We start from the raw sequence: 22,381 nt of genomic DNA, 5'->3' as shown, positions 1-22,381 counted from the left end.
AAGGGTATTACTTACTTGAATTTTACTTCTTCAGGCGTTCTGTTAGGAATCATGATGAAGAGCCAAAGAACTAAAATTGGTGTTATAGAAACAAAAAGCGTGGTGGTGTTTTTCCTCTTTTAAGAGTGAGTGAGTGTGTAAAAACTTTTCATTGTTGCCCAGTGTTAAAACTGTTTTTGAAGATTCAGATCTTTGATAAACAACTAAGGCAGCAATACCGGCCCCTTGGTAGCACAGGAGCATTGCCAAGCATTGCACACTGTGTGACATCGCGGGGAAGAGAATTTACTAACACAGAAAACTTGACAAGCTGATATGAAGTGTTCACGTACAAATCTCTGAAGCCGTGAATTTTTTGCTCCTCTTTTAGGTACAGAAGTTTAAAGCACTTTAACTATGACATCTGCCAAAGTTGCTTCTTCTCTGGCCGTGTGGCAAAAGGTCATAAAATGCACTACCCCATGGTGGAGTACTGCACACCAGTAAGTAGCTGTTTTACTGACCCTTACTGCCCCTTCTTATGTAGAAAGGAAAAACTTCATTTCCTGTGTGTAAGGTAATGGAGCATTTGGGTGGCTTTTCTTTTCCCTCTCCACCTCCCCCTCTCTGATTAAATCCCCTTTTATATATTGTATATGCAAGCATTTTCTGATGCTTGGTAAAGGATACTTCAACGGTTTGAAGTAAATTGAAGTTCATTGTTTGTACAATGCTGTGTTGTAATGTATTACTGTGTGCTAATGACTTGTTCCATGTTCAGTGCCAAAGTTCACTTTATGGATCCTGCAGGAAGCCTGTGATTTGTGCAAATACTTGTTCGTGTCTTAGGTCACAATGTTTTCTCCATATCAGTGTGAGATTTTTCTTCCTTTCCTCAGCAAATTGCCACTTCACTTTTTTCCCTGCAATACTGTGATTGCATTTTTAAGTTTTCTACTACATAGTGGTACCTTGGTACTGTATAATCATTTAATGATATAAAATACCAGGGAAGTTCTTAAGAATAGCAAGTTAGATTTCATTACTGAAGACTGGAAGCTGATTTCACACACAATGCAGATGTGCTGCATTGATGGTGTGGTGAGGGTCTTCAGCCTTGTTTCACAGCTCTCAAAAGGAGCATTTTTGCGTAAACATTTCTTTCTTACCAGAAAGCTGGAAAGGAAATTCCATTTTACTCTTTCAATGTAAAAAACCTGCTTTTTGTTTTGGGCTGCTCTTGGCCCCACCAGCACAGAGGGGCATAAATTAGAGGATCTCTCATGTTGTTCTTCCATGATGCAGCACAACTGAGCTTTTTGCTGCCTTTGGTGGTATGTTCATGGTGGTATTGAAGAGTGTGCTCTCTGGTTGTCATTTCCTGGTGTGATGGGATGGACCCTAGTCTCATGCTTTCATCTGCTGGTCAAATATATATGGTGAAAATAAAGCATCAAAACTATTTTACAGTCTAGCTTCATAAAATTTTATGAATGGTCTTTATGTCTTCATCCAAACAAAAAGGCATGGCCAAAATGAAGTAAAACCCCTCAGCTTTTCTTAGAAACTTAGGAAAGGGAGAAAAAAAAATATTCCCCTACAGTACTACAGTAAAGCAAACCCAGTATATTTATGTATGTCACCTCTGAACCTTTACTGTAGCATTTAAATGGCAGTATTTAATCTGAATCACTGCAAGGGCAACTACTGTGAATTTGCTAGCTGTTCATCAGTGTTCACTGGCTGCTGCTTTTAGCGTCACCCCCCAGGGGTTGAGGCTACTGGAAAGGGCGATTTGCCTGAACTGCTGCACACGTCAGAGGGAAATGCTGGCACTGCCTGGGCAGGTTTGAGCAGACTCCTCCATTGCAGACATTCCTACAGCAGAATCTCATGATCAGCGTTGTATACAGAGCCAGCAAGCGAGCGACCGACCTTTTTAGAGCATTCCTTCCAGCTGCAGCTGAATACCTCCTTGATGGATTGGCTACAGTTTTGTTTTGCAGTTTGCCACCCTCATTCTTACTAATAAGTAACATGGGAGATTTGTGAATGGTGCAGAGAGTGCACAAACCAACTTCTTGCTATTATTTTCTTACCCTATTCATAAGATGTGTTTTGAGGAGAGAGAAAGGAAAAAGGATTGTGAGACACTCCCACAGCCTGCAGCAAGTCGTTGCAACACAAGGTCCAGCAGGTTTTTGTTCTCCCTGGAAAAACAGATTACTAATAGGTAAACACGGTGGCAAGCAGAAAACCTGCAGCCACATTCAGATTGCTGGATCAGTATAAAGAACCATTCACAGCCAGTACATTTTTTTTGTGAATCCTGAATTCCAGCAGCCCGTGCTAATGCGCTGTGCCTGGCTGCACCGGCAGCCAGTTGAATTAGAGGAGGATTAACTAGGTAAAAAAGAAAAAGGAAAAAGTGACTGTGGCACACAGCAAGCCCTGACCATTTTTTTGTGTTGTTGCTATTAAAAAAATAAACCCAAGTCCTGTGTGACTGAACAAGACATCCACTGAAGCTATCATGTCTAGTATGCAGTTCTAAATGAAGAAGAGGGGTTTGCAGATGGTAGAGCACTTTTCCCTCTTCCTCGAGACAGATCTCTGACCTTAAAATGTATTTTGGTAGACAGAAGACATGAGATGCCTTCTCTGATATATCTTTACAATAGCTAGATGTGCACAATGAAGTGTTTTGATATTTTTACTCACATTCATTCTTACAGGAGATTTTGGAGCACTGCAGTCTTTAATGCTGCTCAGGGGAGATTTGAGAGCTCATGCTAAACATCTGAGCGATGTGATAGCCTTTCCTCTTGTGCAAAAAGTTGAGGCAGAATTAAGGGCAAGGCAGTTGCCTAGTTTTCATTTAGGCAGGAAAATTGCAACAGTTCCTCCTGAAAGCAACACAGGTCAATTTTATTGTCCAAAGATAGATGAGTTTTTTTTCTTTTGAAAGAGGTTTAAGATAAAGCATAGAAGGCAACTTCTAGACTGGGATTTATATGTAGCATCATTTTTCTGTTTAGGTTTAATAGACACATCGAACACCTTGTTAGAAGGAAGCATGTCAAACCGAGATACCTGTCAACAGCTAGTGTTTGCAGTTGGGCTGTCTGGGCTGAGGGCTTGGCAAGCCACTTTCTTAAATAAGACTGGACAGAGTCAGACGGTGGTTCCCATGTGAATAAGAATCATTTCTTATGCCATAGTTGCAGTTTTAGTATGGTTTTGGAATATGCTCTACCCAGCTGCTTATATATTGCTTTGATTTGAAAGAACTGGGATGCTGCAAGTCCACCGTTTCTTGCTCATAAGCCACTTCTGCTGAGAATTTTGGTTTGGATGATTTTACCCTGAAAATCATGTAATAAAATATCTGTGGTATAAATCAGAAAGTCTGGCTGAAAATAACCTCAGTTTATCAACTTGTCCACATAATCATCACATTTTCTTTGCCTTGTGCTCCTTGAACATATTTTAAGTTGCATTTGGGTCCCATGAGAAGTGCTTGGTGCTTCTTGTTGTCTCTAGAAGACATAATTTCTTCTTGGGATTCTTATGCTACTAGCTAGATTGGGATGTTTCTGTGCAAACACACAATTTTACTATGTGTTGGTCATGCAGGAGTTCATGGGAGCAAGGGGGAATAACAGCCTTAAAAGGCTGAAGTGCAAAATGTTTTATTGTTAATTATACCTGAAAACGCTTAATCGAAATTATAGTCAAATGCAATGGAAAGTGCTAACCACATGGAAAATAGATAAGGGAGGAATAAATGGCTATAAATGACACAGGTGAGCGAACTCTACAGAAAGCTGTGCTTAATCCATTTATAGCAACACTAAATATTAAAAGATTCCCTCTGTTCCCAGCTGACATGCTGTTTGTGCTCTCCTGGTTAGAAGCAATCGTAGCAGGCCTTGCAGGTGGCATTTGGCAGAGGGAATTCCCTCCTGCTGGGTCATGCGAGGCTACCTCAGTAAATCCCCTTTCCAGAGTCCTCTGGATGGTCTGGGCACTCCTGATATCCCCCTTCCCTACAATATCTGTCCTCTGATGTATTGAGGAAGTGATATTTAATACTATCAAGCATTATTTCAGTTTCTTGAAAATGCAGCTGTATTGGCTTGTATGGTCTGCTGTGTCACTTCTCTGGCAGTCATTGCTTACACCAAATTTTCCTGCTAGACTGACCGGAAAGAGAGCCAAATTCTTTCCAGCTTTACATGAAGCTTGTAGGTATTGTCAGTACAGGGGTAATATTTGTCCTTTATGTTGACGTTTTTCAGTCTTTTTGCAGATTATTTTTCAGGGCATCCTTAATTTTTCTACCCAGGCAACCATTACAGATATATACAACTGTGTTTCAGCAGCTCAGAGAAGGTTGGCATGACTGATATGTTCCAGCACCTCTTTCCTCTCTAAAGAGAAGATGTAGAACTCATTAAAAAATGTCAGAAAGATTAACTTTTACCTCATTTCTTTCCTTCAAATTAGATACACTGGAGAAGCAATATCATTATGTGGGTCAGGAAGAACTTAATTTACTGTAGAAGATCAGTATTTCAAGGTCGAATGTCTCTCTGAGGTGTGGAGAAGGGAGTGCAGCCTGGCTAAAGTAACTGAAGTCTTCCATTAATATTCTTCAGAATATCACCCAACTCTGAATCAGACTCACATGAAGTCTTGCATCTTCCCACCAGACGTCTTTTGAATTCTTTCTGGCTCATTCTGATCTTTGGGAAGCTAATTCCACTTTGCACTCCTCTGCTAGTCTCTACAGTAGCAAGGAAAGCCCACTGCAGGCAAGGGAGTAGAATACTTTATCCAGCTTGTACTCGTCTCAGGGTATTGATTTTAAACTGCCTGCTAGCTTCAGATTAAACAGGCACAGGACGAAATAACTGATCTAAGAGCTTTCAGCAGCTTGCACCTACTTTTTGTTTTTCTTTGATCAAAATATTAATGGCAGAGGAGGCTGAGAAGGGAAACTGTAAAGAAAGCACTCCAAAAGAAGAGGTCTGACTTTTGTAGACTGACAAGTCCTTGAGATGTAGATGAGAAGCGTGTGGTAAGAGTCAGGATCCAGCCAATGAAGCAGCTGGATCACTGGCTGTGTATCCGTCCTGTGCAGGCTGAACACACTGATCGGCTGCGTGTCCTCTGTTAGAGTCATTTTAGTCCTAAACAAAAAGCAGGGAGAAAGTCTCCTGAGCCAGATGAGATGACAGGTTCTTTTCTAATTATTGCTTGTCCTCTTGAGATCACCAAAGGTGAGGTGTGAGCCTGTCAGACAGTTTTGGAGCTCCCCTTTTTCTTCCTTCCTCCCCACTAGTAGTGTCACTGTGTAGTACATTGTAAGGTGACAGTGATAAGTAAATAAAACTTGCAGTTCTGGAGATCAAGCTCTTGGCAGCTCTGCTTGGTGTGGCCACAGATCTTCCAAGTGACCCAGTAAAGGAAGAGGCAACCAAAATACCCTAACAACCTCATGAAAGATGATTTCAATGTGATTTGTGGCTTTCAGACAACTTCAGGAGAAGACGTCCGTGACTTTGCCAAGGTACTAAAAAACAAATTTCGAACAAAAAGATATTTTGCAAAGCACCCACGAATGGGCTACCTGCCTGTGCAAACTGTCTTGGAGGGAGACAACATGGAAACGTGAGTAGCTCTGAAGTGTCTAAGTAGCAGTTCATGTGATATGCTCTTTGAGCTCCCCAGCTGGTGCCAAATCCCTTCACTTCCTAAATGCATAAAGCCTCTTTCTGTCTTTCATTGCTGTTAACCTTGGCTGGCAGGAAAGCACAAGCTGGGATTCCAATTGCCATTGCCTTTGTCTGTTTTCACCTGTCTTTATACAGGAGCTACAGCTTCAGTTAGTAAAAGAAAAATACTTACTGTCTTACTGACAGCCTTATAAACTTCTAAGTTTGATATGGCAATTTGGAGACTAATGATCTCTTCATTAAATTTTTATTTTCCTCCGAATGGGTGTCTTTCCATGGTTTTATTTTTTTTAATTAGGCTACTGTGCTTGCAAGCTTCCCAGCTGATTTCTTCTTTTCTCACCCTATAAATTCAGTCTTATTAAATGCTTTGATGTCTTTATGGGGAAAAAATTAAAAAAAAGCAATAATGATGCACATGGAGAAATCAATGAGTTAACCCAGTTCTCTGTTTTTTTTACAAGTTAAGTAAGTTGTTTAATGGCAATTGCATGCAGCTTGTTCTTGCTCTTTCTCTTTCTTTTTTTTTATTTTAGGTTTATTTGTTTCCTCACTTTTTGGTTGGTTACTCTTCACATTCACTCATGTTGGTCTGCTGGATTTCTGGTTTTCAGTTACTGTGATTTTTTTTTTTTTTTTTCCCCAAACCCCTTTCTGTAGTTATTTTGCTGCTGAGTTTCTTCTGCCTCTCTCTTCACCTCCTCATTTTTTGTCTTGCAGTCCTGTTACTCTGATCAACTTCTGGCCAGTAGATTCTGCGTGAGTACTTTTGCTGAAGTGTGCTGCTGCTGCTACTGCTGCTGCGTTCCCTCACTTTGCTTTGTTTGTTTCTTTAGTTTTACATAAATTCATTTCCTTCTTTCTTTATGATTATTTTCTTTGGTGCACTCTCTGAAGGAATGTTTTGATCCCATATGAGTAGAATGGGATAAATCCAGGAATTCTCAGCAATCATGGATTGTGTACTGTATCCTCTTTCTGGAGTGTGTATTTTCATCAAATTAACAGGGATTTTGGCGCAGTCCTACTAATGCTTATGTTTGTCATTTAAAAGCTTGTGTTTCTGAATAAGTGTTGATCCCTCTGAATGTATACTAAATGCTTTTTGAAAGATAGAAATTGAACTTGATGGATTCTAATCAGTTTCAGGAACGACAATGTTTTGTAGCAAAAGCTGTAATTTAGTTTTATGCGCAACGTGCACACTCGTGCCCTAATCAGTCCAAAGCTCACTGGGTATTTTATTACAGTTTTATAGATACAGTAAGATTTGTGAAGGCAGGTTGGAACATTTACTGTATTTTCTCAGAAGTAAAAAAAGCAGTTTTTTTTCACCTATGAAGTGGGTTTTCATTCTTGCACCATTCCTGCACGTGCATTGTCTTACTATTGTAGTAATACCTTTAGCATAAACTAAAGAGATACATATCTATATATATTTACTGTTGTGGCATTTGCTACTACTAGTGTTACATGGATGGTTTTAGAATAATGTTAAATAAGGTTTATTTTTAATTCACATATTGATAACTAATGATAAACTAATAAGAGTTTTATATATTTCTATATGGTGAAATGTATATGGCTTGCACCTTCATGGAATTTTTGGTAGAATAAACAATAGTGAAATGTATATATTGGAATATTGATTTATAATTTTCGTTTGGAGCACAAACCTTTGGGAAATAAGTGAAGTGCTGTACCTCTAGGAAATTTAAGCACCCAATAAACACTTCTAATACTGCAATCCTTATATTGTTGAGGATTCACCTGCAGAAGAGGCCAAAAGGCTGGAGACAGACTGAAATAGAGGAGCTTTGAACTTCAGGATGCACTTTCATTTATAAATGCATCTGGGGACGATTGCAGCATTCTATATACTCAACTGTGGATCTAGATTTCTTACTCCTTAGAACAACTGCAAAGTTAAAAGTAACATTTAAAGAAAGCCTGGGTAATATGGACTGACACAACATGTAATTAAGCTGCTATAACATACTTAATTCTAGTTACTTCCAGTATTAACACCATAGGTTATGCCTAAACTGACAGCTTCACACCAAAGGTTTGGTGTGGTATACTGCAGGGAGCTTAATACTCAAGAAAACTTGACAGATACTGCAAAACAGAGTTTGTTGGAGAGGTTGCACCTTTTATCAGGCCAACCCAGGTATCTTCCTAAGCACAGTTCTTTTGTCTGGTCTGACAAGAACACAGAAAATTAAGAAATGAATAGTGGCTTGGAAGAATTGCTCTTCATTTTGTTCTGCTTTTTTCCTTTTTTCCTTTCCTTGATGATAGACCATGTGGCTTACGACACAAGTTACTGAGCTACACGTGTTTAAAGATGTTTCTCAGTTACAGGGCTGATTCCAGCTTCAACTGCCAAACCTCTTATTCTAGTTATCATTAAACTTTCATGTTTTCTAAAATCTTGCCTTTTTCTGGTGCTTTTCTTGCCAGTCTTCTGGTAATCTTCAAAATACTTGAGAAGAGCATGCCTGGCAGTGTTCAGCAATGGTAGTGCTATCCTGACATCAACATGAAAGTGTTTATAAATGCATATGTATATATTTTTTGTTAGAAGTCAGTAATTCTGACTGTTTATTATCTGGTATTTTGCACAGATATTTTGCTTGCAGACATGAAAGGGACAGTTCACACCTTTTGTGAGAATCTGTGTAATTTTACTTGGGCTGTGGGCTGCCAGTGGACCAAATACAGCGTACTTGATTCTTTGCTTTCAAGAAACATCAACTGAAATGCTGAACTGAAAGGTCAAGAAAAGTGCCCTTGTCTTGCCAGCTGGGTCTCCAGGGTGCAGGGAATTGCAAAAGGTAGCATTTGCCACTCGATTGCTACTTGACTGGAATTCCCCAAGCTGTTCCTGCAGAGCCCAGCTTGAGCAATGCAGCTGTGGAGCCCTTTTAAAAGGGATGATTATCTTGGCTAAATATTGGCTATGGTTCCCAGCCTTCTTGCTGACTGTTCAAACTGGTTAGGTGGGCTGAGTATGTGTGCTGAGAAAAGAAGGACAGTGAGCTCTAGCACAGATGGTCATCTAAGAGTACGTCTGTCCAAGAGCCTGAAATACAGCACAGTCGGCTTTCTCAGGTACTGGCAAAAATGTACCTCTTAGCAGCTAAGTTCAACACAGAGACTACAGTGCTTCTCAACAGGTTTGCCTTCTTAAGCAAACTTCCAGAAAGCTGCTTTGAGGTAGATCTCCATTGCAGTACGTTCTGAAGTGGAGAAAAACATGGAAATGTAGCCTTATCCGCTGCCTGCAGTTGCTGAAGAGACAGAATCAACACAACCCTGTGTTCCCTTCAAAATATATATAATCACCCACTTGGTTCTCTTTACAAAATTGAAGCTTAGTTTCAAGGCAGCAAGTATGTGATCATGCGGTCAGGCCCATCTTTTGCCTTGCACTACTGCCAAAAGGGACACCTCTTCATTGCCCAGTTAGTCCCAACCAAGTGCTGTCCTTTCCTTTGTACCAATACAAACACATGTGCAATGGCAGGGTAAGAGGGACTGGGAAATAATCCAGCTCAAAACTAAAGCTACTTTTAGCACAGATTTCTTAGTCTAACAGTGTTAGCAGCAGCATTTGTGTGAGCATTGATAGTACCAGCTTAGATCAGCTTAACTCCTGTTGTATGTCAGACAAATAAAAAAAATGGGGATAGCAACTGTTTATCTGAAAACTGTTGTTGTCTTGCTGCTCCATAATCCACTGCTCTAGGTAAATTGTATCCTTTCCCCCTCCATTCCCTTCAGCCTAGATGTTCTTACACAAAATAGGGTATCAAGCTCCAGGGAAGCCATTGCCCCTGTGCACAAATCTCTGCTGTACTGAGGAGCTCTGTGAACTGAGTATTTATCCTTTGGTGTGCTGTCGTAATGTTTGAACACATTGGTGGGTAGAAGTACATTCAGAGGCCAAAGCTCATTTTGGACAAAATGAGATTCATGATATTTGGCCTTTATTGTCTTAAAGAGAAAAACTCTTTGCTGTTCTGTGAGAAGAGATATTAATGATGATGAATTTTGTGTATCCACCATACAGCTCTATGAATTGGGAAGGAGCCTAATTTTCTAGAGACCCTTGCAGGATGATTAGAAAACTGGAAGATGACCAGTCTAGTTGATATGCTGCAGGGTTATCAAACTCCTAACATGGGAGCATTACAAATTATTACAGTTTTGGTATATAAGCAGTAAAACCAAAATCTACCTGCTCTTGTAATGCAGTGCCGTCCCATTTGGGCAGACCCAGCCTGAACTACAGTATCCAACAATTTTAAATGGGAGAAAGTACTTCCTCAAGCAGGAGTTCCAGAAAGTGTTGGCAGAGACAGAATAAAGAGATGTTGAAATTTAGCTAACATAGGAGATTGCCATACAGTTTGGGAATCTGCATCTTTTTTTTTTTTTCTTTTCCAGCACCTCATCATACATGTGGATACATTAGCAAAATCTCTCCCGGCAGCAAAGGGTGCTCTCTAAGTTGCATAGGCAACCTAATTCTATGGTGACATTTTCCAGAGTTGAGGCTGTAAGAAACAATACTCTTATTGATGAGAAAAATCCCATGAATTTTTTTCATCAACAAAAAAAGGGAAGAGGTCCTCATGCCATCTGATCTGTCAAGCAGAAAACCCAAAATAGTTGACAGTGTCCTCATGTAGAACACACTGATCTATGGTTCAGATTGCAGCTCTGGAAAGACACTAGGCAAAATCATCACTGTCTGCAGTGTGTTATTAAAGGCTCATTTCAGACATCTTATGTTTCTTGTATTTATTTCTAGCTGCTCGTGAAGTGGTTCTTAAAGGCTCTTTTAAGTGGATGTGCTGGAAGCAGGCAATGGAGCAGGGCGGGAGTAGAGGAGAGGTTCCCAGCAGGGCTTTTGCAGCTGGCGTAGGGCTGTGCGTGAAACAGGGTTACCAGTGAATGAGGCAGGTGTGAAAGGAAAACCAGGGTGAAAGCTCTTCCGTAAATCCTTTGGGAAAGGGTTCTTCAGAGATTGGTGTGAAGAAGAGTCGTTGCAGCGAATGGATTGCAGAATGGTTGAAATCCCCAGTGTGGTACCAGAGAACATTGCACCGATGGCTTGAGGAGGCACATGCAGCGCCTGGTGTTATGATTTGCTGTTTATCAAACATAGCATAAGGCGTGAGGGTGTGAGGGTATAGGCATAGCTAAGTGTCTTTTTACTTTTAAAGGGGTATTGTTTGTGATTAATCAGTGTTTTCTGCCTTATAGGCCTGCCTCGTCCCCTCAGCTTTCACATGATGATACTCATTCACGCATTGAACATTATGCTAGCAGGTATGAGACCAGCTGGACATTAGGCAGATCTTTCTCTAAGCAATCAGTAAAAAAGAAAAATAAATTCCGAAGGCTAGCTGCTACCTGAGCATTTCCTAAGAAACATAGGGTTTGGGGTTTTGCTTTCCAGGCTTTGAGATGCAGAGCATTGTGTGTGGTTGCTGTTAACCAGCCTGTCAACTAACTTGCATGCCAGAGCATCTGTGTGATCAGAATTGGCCTTTAGGTCCTGTGGGGTCATTGTTAAGCTGTGCACTGGGGTTCCTGATGTTTTAATAGGGCCCGTAGTGATAGGACAAGGGGTAATGGGTTCTAACTGAAAGAGGGCAGTTTCAGACTAGATGTAAGGAGGAAGTTTTTAAGTTCCATGGTGAAACAGTGGAACAGGTTGCCCAGAGAGGTGGGGAATGCCCCATCCCTGGAAACATTCAAGGTCAGATTGGACAGGGCTCCTAGCAACCTGATCTAGCTGCAGATGACCCTGCTTATTGCAGAGGGGTTGGTCTAGATGATCTTTAAAGGTCTTTTCCAACCCAAACTATTCTATGATTCTAAGATTTTGCATAGAGTTTTGTCTTTAATATGGACCCTGGTGTAATCATACAACTCAGAAGAGCAGAAACCTCCAAACTCTCAAGTGCCATTTTAATGTTAAGTAATTCACCTTGTGCAATACCACAAACAGGATTTTTCCTTGGTTTGGAGGATTAAAATAGCAGTATATTGCTCCTTCAGTTCACTTGTCTACTTTCATACTGCTCTTAAGAATAAAAACAAAGTGGGTTAATTGCACAAACATGAAAACATTTTTCCACTAGGCAAGCAATTAGCAAGGGTTGAGGTAGTGAAAAATAGTTACTCCAACCTCTTCTTTCTCTCCCACAAAATCACTTGATCAGGAGAAGTATTTCTGAATTATGCAGAACATTTAGGAGCCTGAGTGTTTAAAACCAATGAGAAATGACTGATCATTACAGTTTTGATGATGACATTGCCAGGTACAAAGCAATTTGTGTAATCCCCTGGCATCTTAAGGCCTTTCTTTGGTTGTGGAATTAATTAATCATGAGGAGTGGAATATAACCTCAGAGAAAGGCTTGAAAACTCGGAAGTGAGTTTATCCAGGTCATCGTAACAAGTAAACAACCCTTTGCGATAGCTTATTGCAAAACTATTTTGTAATCAACAGTATAAATTAATTTGAGTTTCAGATTCATTAAAAACATCATGCTCTTTAAGTCTTTCAGGAATATTAGAGCAAATGAAGTTTCTGAAAAATGCAATTGATTTTAATGAGTGTTGTTTATTTTTCCACAGGCTAGCAGAAATGGAGAATACCAATGGTTCGTACCTAAATGACAGTATTTCACCTAATGAGAGCATGTAAGTAGGCTGTTTTAATATCTTTGGCATGTGTTTTTTTGTGAAGGTTAATAACTTGTAATGAAATTCTTTAGTGCTGGATTTGCATGGCCGTATACCACATCTGGTTCATTTTAATGATGAACTTACGTGTTTTCAATATGTACTGTAGTGTCTAGATTCATGGCCTATAGCCTAGTACCAAATTTATGCAACTAATGGTGGATACCTTCAAGATTAAAATTACTAGTTTCTTCCAAAAAATTAGTGTTATATTCAGCAAATAGTTCCCATATTACTTGGGAAAAAGGCTCATCTTATGATGTGTTGTAAGGACAAACATAAAAAGATAACCTTTGTCTCTGTACTGTAAGCTTAACTGCAAGGTTAAATTCCTGTTAGCTAGAAAATAGTTGTGGGCAAATTGTCATTCAAAAGGTTAGTGAGACTAAACAGAAATCTTTGGTGTACAAATAACCTGAAATACATTGCAGGTGTAAGCCAGGAGGGATTCATCTTCTCCACAAAATATTTGAAGTAGTAAACTTTAAAGTTGGACAGATCACTGGCAACCATTCATTGTACTACTTTAAATGTAAAGTCATAAATAAAAGTTTTAGTTTTAAAAAAGTAGTTCAATCTAATGTCACACTGAGACCATTCTGTGGTTACTGATATGGTAATATATTTCTTCTCTCATGATTTCCTCGATCTTGTTTATTTGCTGAATGAAAGGGCATAGAAGTAGAAAGCTGAGTAATGTTTCTGAAAACAGAAGTATGTAAGTCATTGTCATGCTTGAAAATTTGGTCTCAGTAGATTAATTGCATAGGAGAAGTCATAGCACAGATTCTGAATCAATAAAATTTGAAAAAACCCTGAAATTCCAACTTTTGTAAGGGTGGTTTGGTTTCAGGGTTGGTTTTTTTTTTTTCTTTTATGCATAGTTTCATCTTTACCACAGTTTAAGGTGTGGATTTGTTTGAAACTTTAGACAGAATCTTCTTTTTACTAAATCTGTAGCGTTTCTTTAGCGCACAGTATTCTGGCCAGTTTTCATTCCCTTAAATTGAGATTCCAGATCATTAAGGTTGGTTGTGAGCCTGTGAGATGTTTTTAAGTAGTAGTACAGCTGTTTCTTTGTTTCAAAATAGATTCTCCTTTGACTTGGTAGGATTGTTGTACCAACCCTGTACAATCAAGTACATTATTTTGATATATTGGTTCAAAAAGGAGAAAGTTAAAATTATACCTCAAAACTAATGCATGCACAATGTCATAGAATCATAGAATAATAGAATAGTTAGGGTTGGAAAGGACCTTAAGATCATCAAGTTCCAACCCCCCTGCCATGGGCAGGGACACCTCACTCTAAACCATATTACCCAAGGCCTCGTCCAACCTGGCCTTGAACACTGCCAGGGATGGAGCATTCACAGCCTCCCTGGACAACCTATTCCAGTGCCTCACCACCCTAACAGGAAAGAATTTCCTCTTTATATCCAATCTAAACTTCCCCTGTTTACGTTTTAACCCATTACCCCTTGTCATACCACTACAGTCCCTAATGAAGAGTCCATCCCCAGCATCCCTATATGCCCCCTTCAGATACAGGAAGGCTGCTATGAGGTCTCCACGCAGCCTTCTCTTCTCCAGGCTGAACAGCCCCAACTTTCTCAGCCTGTCTTCATATGGGAGGTGCTCCAGTCCCCTGATCATTCTCGTGGCCCTCCTCTGGACTTGTTCCAACAGATCCATGTCCTTTTTATGTTGAGGACACCAGAACTGCACACAGTACTCCAAGTGAGGTCTCACGAGAGCAGAATAAAGGGGCAGGATCACCTCCTTTGACCTGCTGGTCATGCTCCTTTTGATGCAGCCCAGGATACAGTTGGCTTTCTGTGCTACAAGCGCACACTGCCAGCTCATGTTCATTTTCTCATTGACCAACACCCCCAAGTCCTTCTCCGCAGGGCTGCTCTGAATCTCTTCTCTGCCCAGCCTGTAGCTGTGCCTGGGATTGCTTCAACCCAGGTGTAGGACCTTGCACTTGGAATGATTAAACTTCATGAGGTTGGCATCAGCCCACCTCACAAGCGTGTCAAGGTCCCTCTGGATAGCATTCCTTCCCTCCAGCGTATCAACCGAACCACACAGCTTGGTGTCATCAGCAAACTTTCTGAGGGCGCACTCAATCCCACTGTCCATGTCAGCGACAAAGATGTTAAACAAGACTGGTCCCAACACCGATCCCCGAGGGACACCACTCATTACTGGTCTCCAGCCGGACATTGAGCCATTGACCACAATTCTTTGTCTGCGGCCATCCAGCCAGTTCTTTATCCACCGAGTGGTCCAGTCATCAAATTGATGTCTTTCCAATTTAGAGACAAGAATGTCGTGTGGGACAGTGTTGAATGCTTTACACAGATCCAGGTAGATGACATCAACTGCTTTACCACTGTCCATCAGTTCCGTAGCCCCATCATAGAAGGCCACCAAATTGGTCAGGCAGGATTTCCCCTTGGTGAAGCCATGCTGATTGTCACCAAGCACCTTGTTTTTCTTGTGCTTTAGCATGCCTTCCAGGAGAATCTGCTCCAAGATTTTGCCAGGCACAGAGGTGAGACTGACTGGTCTGTCATTCCCTGGGTCATCCATTTTCCCCTTCTTGAAAATGGGGGTTATATTTCCCTTTCTCTAGTCGTCGCGAACTTCTCCTGACTGCCATGATTTTTCAAATATGATGGCCAGCGGCTTAGCAACTTCATTCGCCAGCTCCTTCAGGACCTGTGGATCCATTTCATCAGGGCCCATGGACTTGTGCACGTTCAGATTTTTAAGATGGTCTCGAACCAATTCCTCTCCTACGGTGGGCCCAAGGTCTTCATTCTCACAGTCCCTGCGTCTGCCTTCCAAGACTTGGGTGGTGCGGTCAGAGCCTTTGCTAGAGAAGACCGAGGCAAAGAAGTCATTCAGAACCTCAGCCATCTCCAAATCCTGTGTAGCTAGTTCACCCGAGAGCTTCCTGAGGGGGCCTATGTTCTCCCTAATCTGTTTTTTATTTGCTATGTACCTGTAGAATCTTTCCTGTTATTCTTAATATCCCTAGCCAAGTTTAATTCTAACTGGGCCTTAGCTTTCCTAACCTAGTCCCTAGCTTCCCGGAGAATAACCCTGTATTCTTCCAGTATAGTTTCATGCAGTTCTTTGTTTCCAGGTTGTATGTTAACGTTGTATTATTATGGAGAGTAGTAATGCATTAATAGTTAGAGTTTAACGTTCCCAGTGAAGTATTTCAGTGTCCTTAGTTTGGCCTTTCTGTTCAATTCATTCTTTAGTTAATTAAGAATTGTATTAATATTATTCAGTTAAGCACTGACTATCCAGTTTGATAATCAGTTTGTACTAATAAAATGGGAATAAATCTGTACATTCTGAATTTTTAAAAAATATGGGCGAGATACAAATTGCTGCTACTGCTTAACCCAGGACAATGACCCTTCCACAGCACAGATCAGGCAGCAGAAGATCTGTGCTTTTTTTTACAGGCAGATTCCTAATTGGACTTAGGCAGGAGAGGAGAGCTGGGGTCTTCAGCTGTGGTAAATCTTGGCTTTAAGTATATGAGAAAGGGAAGGAAAGAGCTGCGGACCCTCAGAGAAGGAAAATTATCAGGGACTAAGTGAAACTGTTCAGCAGATTTTGCTTGAAGGTACATTGCTTTGCTGTTTGTTACAGAGAGTTCAGCAAATCTCTTTATAAGAAATGAGAAACTGGGAGTGAATCATCTCCTCATATTCACTCAAAGTTAAAAATGAGGAAGAGAACAGCCTGTTTATTCTGCTCTGTTTTCCAGTGATGATGAACACTTGTTAATCCAGCACTACTGCCAAAGTCTGAACCAGGAGTCCCCCCTGAGCCAGCCCCGAAGCCCTGCCCAGATTCTGATTTCTCTGGAAAGTGAGGAGAGAGGTGAATTGGAGAGAATCCTCGCAGACCTGGAGGAGGAGAACAGGTAGGTTGTGCTGTCTGCTGCCACAGCCCTTGCGCACATGCTACAGGGGGAAATGAAAATTTTCTCTAAGTGACGAGCTTGACATCATATCATCAACTTGTTCCCACTTCCAGTAACTCGTTCCCACTTCCATTGTAGCGATGTGTCATCACTACTTTCAGAAACCCTTTCAAGCTTTTGAAGACATACCGTGGTCACCTGACACTCATCATGCCACCTGTGACAAGCTCTGTTCACTGTGCATCATAATATTTCCTTCTGCTCTAATGTGCCCTTTATTTCCTTGATAGCAATGAACTTCATACCAGTATTACTTTATTTTGCTGCTACACAAGGAAAAAGACAGGCAGAGGTTCTTGGAAAAAGGCTTTTCTCAAGAAGGTTGTTCACTGGGATACATGAGGTTTTGAAATTATCTCAATTCAGTTGAAGTAAATTGTAAAGTAATTGAAATAATGTGAAATAATTGTACGTACAGATAGGTGGAATTACTTTTCATAGCTTTTTAAGGGATAAAATGAGTTATAAAGTTGTACTTTCAACAAATGAGTACTGTCATAGTGGTTAAAAGTTGGCCCCTCTTTTCTTTCTGTTTGTTTGGTATTGCTTGTTGTTTCTTTAGCCTTTCAATACCAAGTATCATTTACCACTTTTAATTTCAAATTATTGTATTTAGTCACAAATACTCATTCACGACTGCATTCTTGTAGCTTCACAACACTACAGTCCTCTTTCTATGGTACTCTGGAGTCTTCGGCGATCAGCATAAAATCATTCAAGAGTTGGCAGTGTCATAGATCTTCTCTCCATGCATAAGTCATCTTTGGATGGTACTAATCATCTGCACTAGCTCCATCACACTTTTTATCAGTTAGGATTTGGGAGAACATAGAGGATCAGTGAGTAGCAAGGATGACAAAAGCATTTCAGGCAGAAAGCTGTAGTAAACAAAGCTCTTGCTCATTGAACAGCAGTGAGATTTTGTTTGAAACAAACTCCAAACTTCCCACTAGACAGCAGATAAAACCAAGTACTTACCAAAATGGAGGAAAATCTGTATTTTGAAATAAGCCATGATACTTTGCATTTTCAGGATTTCTGTAGTTAAGAAATACTGGGTAACTAGTACAATACAGATAATAAGATAGCTTAGTTTTCAGGGGAGGGTTGTTATTTTTTTGAACAGGATTAGGTAGTGAATCATGGAATTAAAAAAACCAACATAATGCTTTTCTGTCTGTATTGAAAATAAGCTGCCCACTAGAAAGGAGGATGTCTTTTAAAGAAGCCTAGTTTTAGATTAGAAAGTTGATATATGAAAATGAGTATAACAAGGAATTAGATAGCTAAATAGGCTAAAAAATTCCTTTTCAAGGTTAATGCCTTAAATTTCAGTATGAGCTTTATTTAATGTAATAACTACTCATATGAGTAGTAGCACATTAAAAGATTTCTGACAGGAATTACACCTCAAAAATACCTGTTTTGAAGTTTGCCAATCCTGGATTAAACAAGAGCTGTAGACTATAAGCTTGGTTATAGCCTGTTTTCTCATTGGTATTACTGGAGGCACTGTTAACAACAGGATGCCACCACAAGCAACCTTTCCTTTTGTGGATGCTTCAGGTCTCAGTGCAGCTGGGATGAAGAGGTCTGTTTCTGTAGGACAGCGTGGAGGTCACATTGTTGTGATATTCATTGATTATGACAAAATCATTACTTTTGTCTCTACAAACTGCTATAAATAGCTTGTACTTAAAATGTAAGGTGGATGCTGAATAGTAACCAGGTTCTTGTGGTCCTGATAGCTTGTCACAGCCAGATAACTGATTCTATGGAGGAAACAGTGGTTCCTGTTTAGAAGAACAAGCTGTTCAGACAGGGTCAGTGAGGAGCCACTCATACAACTTACCTACCTTTAAAAAACAATCTTGTCCCTTTAAATTTCTTATTCTCTAGGCTTTCTTCTCCTTTGAGTTCATGCAAACCTTTTTTGGCTGTTGTCAAAGGTAATCAACAACCCAGTGCCTAATTCCTTGCATGAACCCAGTTCCAATGAGTTAATTCCTTCCCATGCCCTCCGAGCAAACGTTTATTGCAGCAGCATGAAGGCTCGGTGAATCTATTGCTGGGAAATAACCTGAACAAAATCATGTTGTGACCACCTGGTCCTCAGCCCAGCCTTAAAGCACCTGAACTGCTTCATCTCCACCGTAAATACCTCGGGACTTGTGGCTGGAGCATGTCTCCGTGCTAGTGCTGAGCTGGATGTGGTGCTTATGCTGGGGAAGGCAAGTGGCTGGGCAGCTAGCAGTATTAGATAAAGAGTCATCCTGTCCTGTTTGTGTTGACACAGGTTTTGTTGCGTACACTGCTGGGGATTTTTGACAACAAAGATTTAGTTCTTTCTGCTGTATCTTGTATTATTTTACACTGGGAGTCAGCCCATGCAGCCACTTCTCAGCAGCTCTTGGGGAAGCTGCATCAAGTGCCAACAAGAAGCAATACTACGATATTCAGAACACTTCGTCATCATTTCTCTTTTCCTTCCACTATCCACAATTTCCTGCTTTTCAAAAAAAAAAAAAAAAGGCCCTTTTTTTGCTTTCTTTGTCTCTTTTGAGCTCTTTATTGAATTCTGACCTCCATTTGGTTTTCAGCTGCAGTTTAGGGTCTCCAAATATTTTATCTTAACTTGTTACTTAAATGGAAGACCCTTTGAAATTGTAATTCTGAAGTTCTGCTTTTGGACAATTTAAAAAGATCTGTTGCCTATTTTGAATTATTCTGAAATGTATTATCCAACTTAGAAACTAGCCAAGTTGAGACGGTCTGACTGGGGTTTTTTTTCAGTTCCAAGGACCTCTTCTTAGATATTCATTATTTATCTGCTAGCATTTTGAGACTTTCGTACTTCTGTGGCTTGCAAATATGACTTCCTTAAATAATTTATAGCTAAAATTTCTCTTTTAAATAATTCATATTTGCTAACATGTGAGTATTTTAGAGCATATTTTCAATTGGTGAAAATGTTGCATTTGAGTATAAGGCCTTCAGACTGACGCTCAGCTTTACATCACATGGATTACTGTGATAAGACTGTTTCTTATGTATGCAATAAACATAAAGTAAATTTGAAGGCACCATCACTGTATTGCAGTATAAGAGGAAAAAAAAACACAATTATAAAACCGTCCCAAAAACATTTTGAGATTTCCTTAAGAGTGAATATATTCCAGAAACAGAGAAGACAGATTTCTGGTGTCCATCTAAAGTGGTACGTTACATAAGTTATCCTGCAGGATAGGTCATACTGACTAGGATGTACTGTGCTAACATTAAGTGGAAAGCATACGTTTTGCAGTGACAGAGGCCCAGAACCTTTCGCAAAGAATTAAAATATTTTCCTGCTGGTTTAATGACTAAAGAAAAAGGATGTTTCCTAAACATTTGTTTGAGTCAAGATAACTTACATACTTCTGCAAAAGGAAGACTTCTGTCGTGTTCTCTTTTTTTCCTCTCAGTTCCTAGCTGTATATACCAAAACTTAGTAAATGAGATCTCTAGCCAGAGCTAGTTGCCTTTCCTTTACTTTCCTGACTTGGACTTGGAGCAGATGGGGCTGTCAGCCACTGGAGAAGCACTAATACCCCAGGTCTCAAAGCTGCTTTGTTTCTGCGCATCTATGGTGTTCCTTGAGATGTGAAGACTGATGAATGGCCTTCTCAAATAAGTTCCTTCTGTATAGTTGCCAGTAGTGAGAAAGTGATATATTTCTAAACATCTTGTGGCTCCTCTTGGTATTTATTTTGGCATTGAAGAAGGGAAACTAGATCTTCTGAGGGTGAAGCATCATGAGTAAACACTGGCACTCCAGTGACAGCGGTAGGTGGTTCAGTTACCAGCTTTGTCCATGTCTTCAGACCACTGATTTTCTGTAGGGAGATGAAAAATAACAAGAATTCATAAATTCTCAATTGCCTCTAAAAGGACTACTCAGCAAATAGGATCCACTAGGATTTCTGTCGCCAGGCAAGTAATGCCGCCAGTGATAGATGGCAAAGAGCCATGAGCTCAGCTCTTTGCAGTTTCATAAATCAGGGTTACGTTAACGTGCTTCCTCTATTATTTTTCTTCATGAATGCTTTAAAGAGGTGCAAGCATAATAAATGAGATACATAAATATATGGGAGTTGTCTTTCTCTTTTCTCTTACTGAAGTAGCATAGATCAGAGGATGCAGCAGCTTCATTTGTTTGTGATAGCCTTATGTAAAAGTTACCCAGCCTGAGCTATGATGGAGGGAGGCTAAGTTTCACAGTACTGCCTCTGCTTGCTTAGTTACATTCATTTAGAGAGATTATGCTTTTATCTCCCCTTATGTCCCATTTTATGCTGAAAATGTCAGAGTGCTTTTCCTTGGGACACAGAGGCTTCACACTGGGTACTTGTGGGCAGTGCCTGGCTTGCAGCAGCAGTCCTTTTTCACCACACAGCTTAAAGCTGTTCCAGAGGTAGGAATAAGAACTGATTGTTCTCTTCTCCAGGGTATTCTTACAGCAGGTTTTGACTTCTTTCTTTCTTTCTTTTTAAATTTTCAGCTTTTTCCCCTATGTTAATACAAATCTTCATGCCTGTATGTTTAGATCCCAATTACTGTGACATTACTGATCATCTGCACTTCACTACTGCAGCTCTGAAGGCAGTTTCTGTGATGATGAGTCTCAGTTCTCCTAAGGCCTAAGGACTGTGTTAGCTGGACTGAAAAGGTGCAGCTGGAAAACTCAGTGACACAGGTGCTCTGGGCAAACTCATATCCGTCCTTCAAAATGACATTCATTTGTTCCAACAATGTTACTGTATTTAAATAATTACTGAAATCACAAATGCAGACATACCTCTGCTTGGATAATATGCAATATCCTTTACTTTTTTTTTTTTTAATCTTTTTTTAACTGTAGGCTTTCAGAAGTAGTTTTTAACTGTTTTGAATGAGACATTAAGGCATTTTTATCAGAATTACCCCCTGGTCTTCACTTGTTTTTCAGTACCATGGTTACTTGAAGGACTTCTCTATACTGATAGTTGAGGCAATAATTGTAAATTTCTTTGTAGCAGGGTACCTGATTATGTTGTAAGCATGACCAAGGGAGGTATTTTACCTTTTGCTTTACAGCACTTCAGACTTTAGAGTCTGCTGTTTGTAGAGTATTGCCTATATCGTATATCTGGGAAATTTCTCAAGGGGTAGTGATAGCCACTATCTACAGACTTTGTGAAAAACAAGCTTAATGATCAATCCTACCTAAACTTTAGCCTGTAGTAAGACTGTTTGTGCTACTGCTGTCATGCTCATTCCTATTTCCCTCTGTATTTTTATTAATTATTTGCCAGTTCATTTAGCTATGAGTATCAGAAGATAACATCCAGTATAGCCTGTATTTCTTTTTCCCAGATTATTATCATGGCCTTCAAACTCTGTATTTCTGTCTTGAAACAAAAACTTCCCTTGAAAAAAAAATAACTCTTGAGAGGGTGATCAAACACTGGAACAGGCTTTCTAGAGAGGAGATCTTTGCCCCAAGCCTGTCAGTGTTTAAGAGGCATTTGGACAATGCCTGTAACAACATGCTTCAGCTTTTTGGTCAGTCCTCAAGTGGTCTGGCAACTGAACTAAATAACCTTTGTAGGTCCCTTCTAGCTGAGATATTCTGTATTCTATTCTTAACTCCCCATAGTTTTTCCCCTTTGTGTGGGTTTTAGAGAAAGAAATCTTGAATTTTGGAACAACCTGTAGTTAAGAATGATTTACCCTTTTTTTTTAAGCTTCTAAAACTTCAGTAGAGGAGGGATCATTTAGGTCAGACATCCTTTAGGGATCATATTCTGGGGGGTGCCACTGCCGCAGGTTAGCAGGTGTCTGTCAAATAGCTGCTGAGGGG

At 40.1% G+C, this 22,381-nt stretch overlaps 1 protein-coding gene across 15 annotated transcripts in view; it reads left to right on the top strand.

Moving 5' to 3' along the window:
* Positions 1-22,381, top strand: part of DMD (dystrophin) — a 745,980-nt gene that overhangs the window by 703,134 nt on the left and 20,465 nt on the right. For 10 of the 15 annotated variants that reach the window (XM_061349397.1, XM_061349396.1, XM_061349389.1 and 7 more), the window contains 6 exons: positions 371-482; positions 5,519-5,655; positions 6,441-6,479; positions 10,995-11,060; positions 12,378-12,443; positions 16,282-16,440. In XM_061349397.1, coding sequence (XP_061205381.1) covers positions 371-482; positions 5,519-5,655; positions 6,441-6,479; positions 10,995-11,060; positions 12,378-12,443; positions 16,282-16,440 — 579 coding nt within the window. The remainder of the gene's footprint in view (positions 1-370; positions 483-5,518; positions 5,656-6,440; positions 6,480-10,994; positions 11,061-12,377; positions 12,444-16,281; positions 16,441-22,381) is intronic. The other 5 variants (XM_061349390.1, XM_061349403.1, XM_061349406.1 and 2 more) reach the window with 3 other exon arrangements.

The sequence above is a fragment of the Neopsephotus bourkii genome, unplaced genomic scaffold (genome assembly GCF_033783945.1).
Source record: "Neopsephotus bourkii isolate Nb327-2 ecotype Australia unplaced genomic scaffold, CSIRO-AGI_Nbou_v1 NB_414, whole genome shotgun sequence".
In the NCBI taxonomy this organism is placed as follows: Eukaryota; Metazoa; Chordata; class Aves; order Psittaciformes; family Psittacidae; genus Neopsephotus; species Neopsephotus bourkii.
Note: the sequence above shows the minus strand (reverse complement) of the source record. Positions and strands in the feature narration are given on the sequence as shown.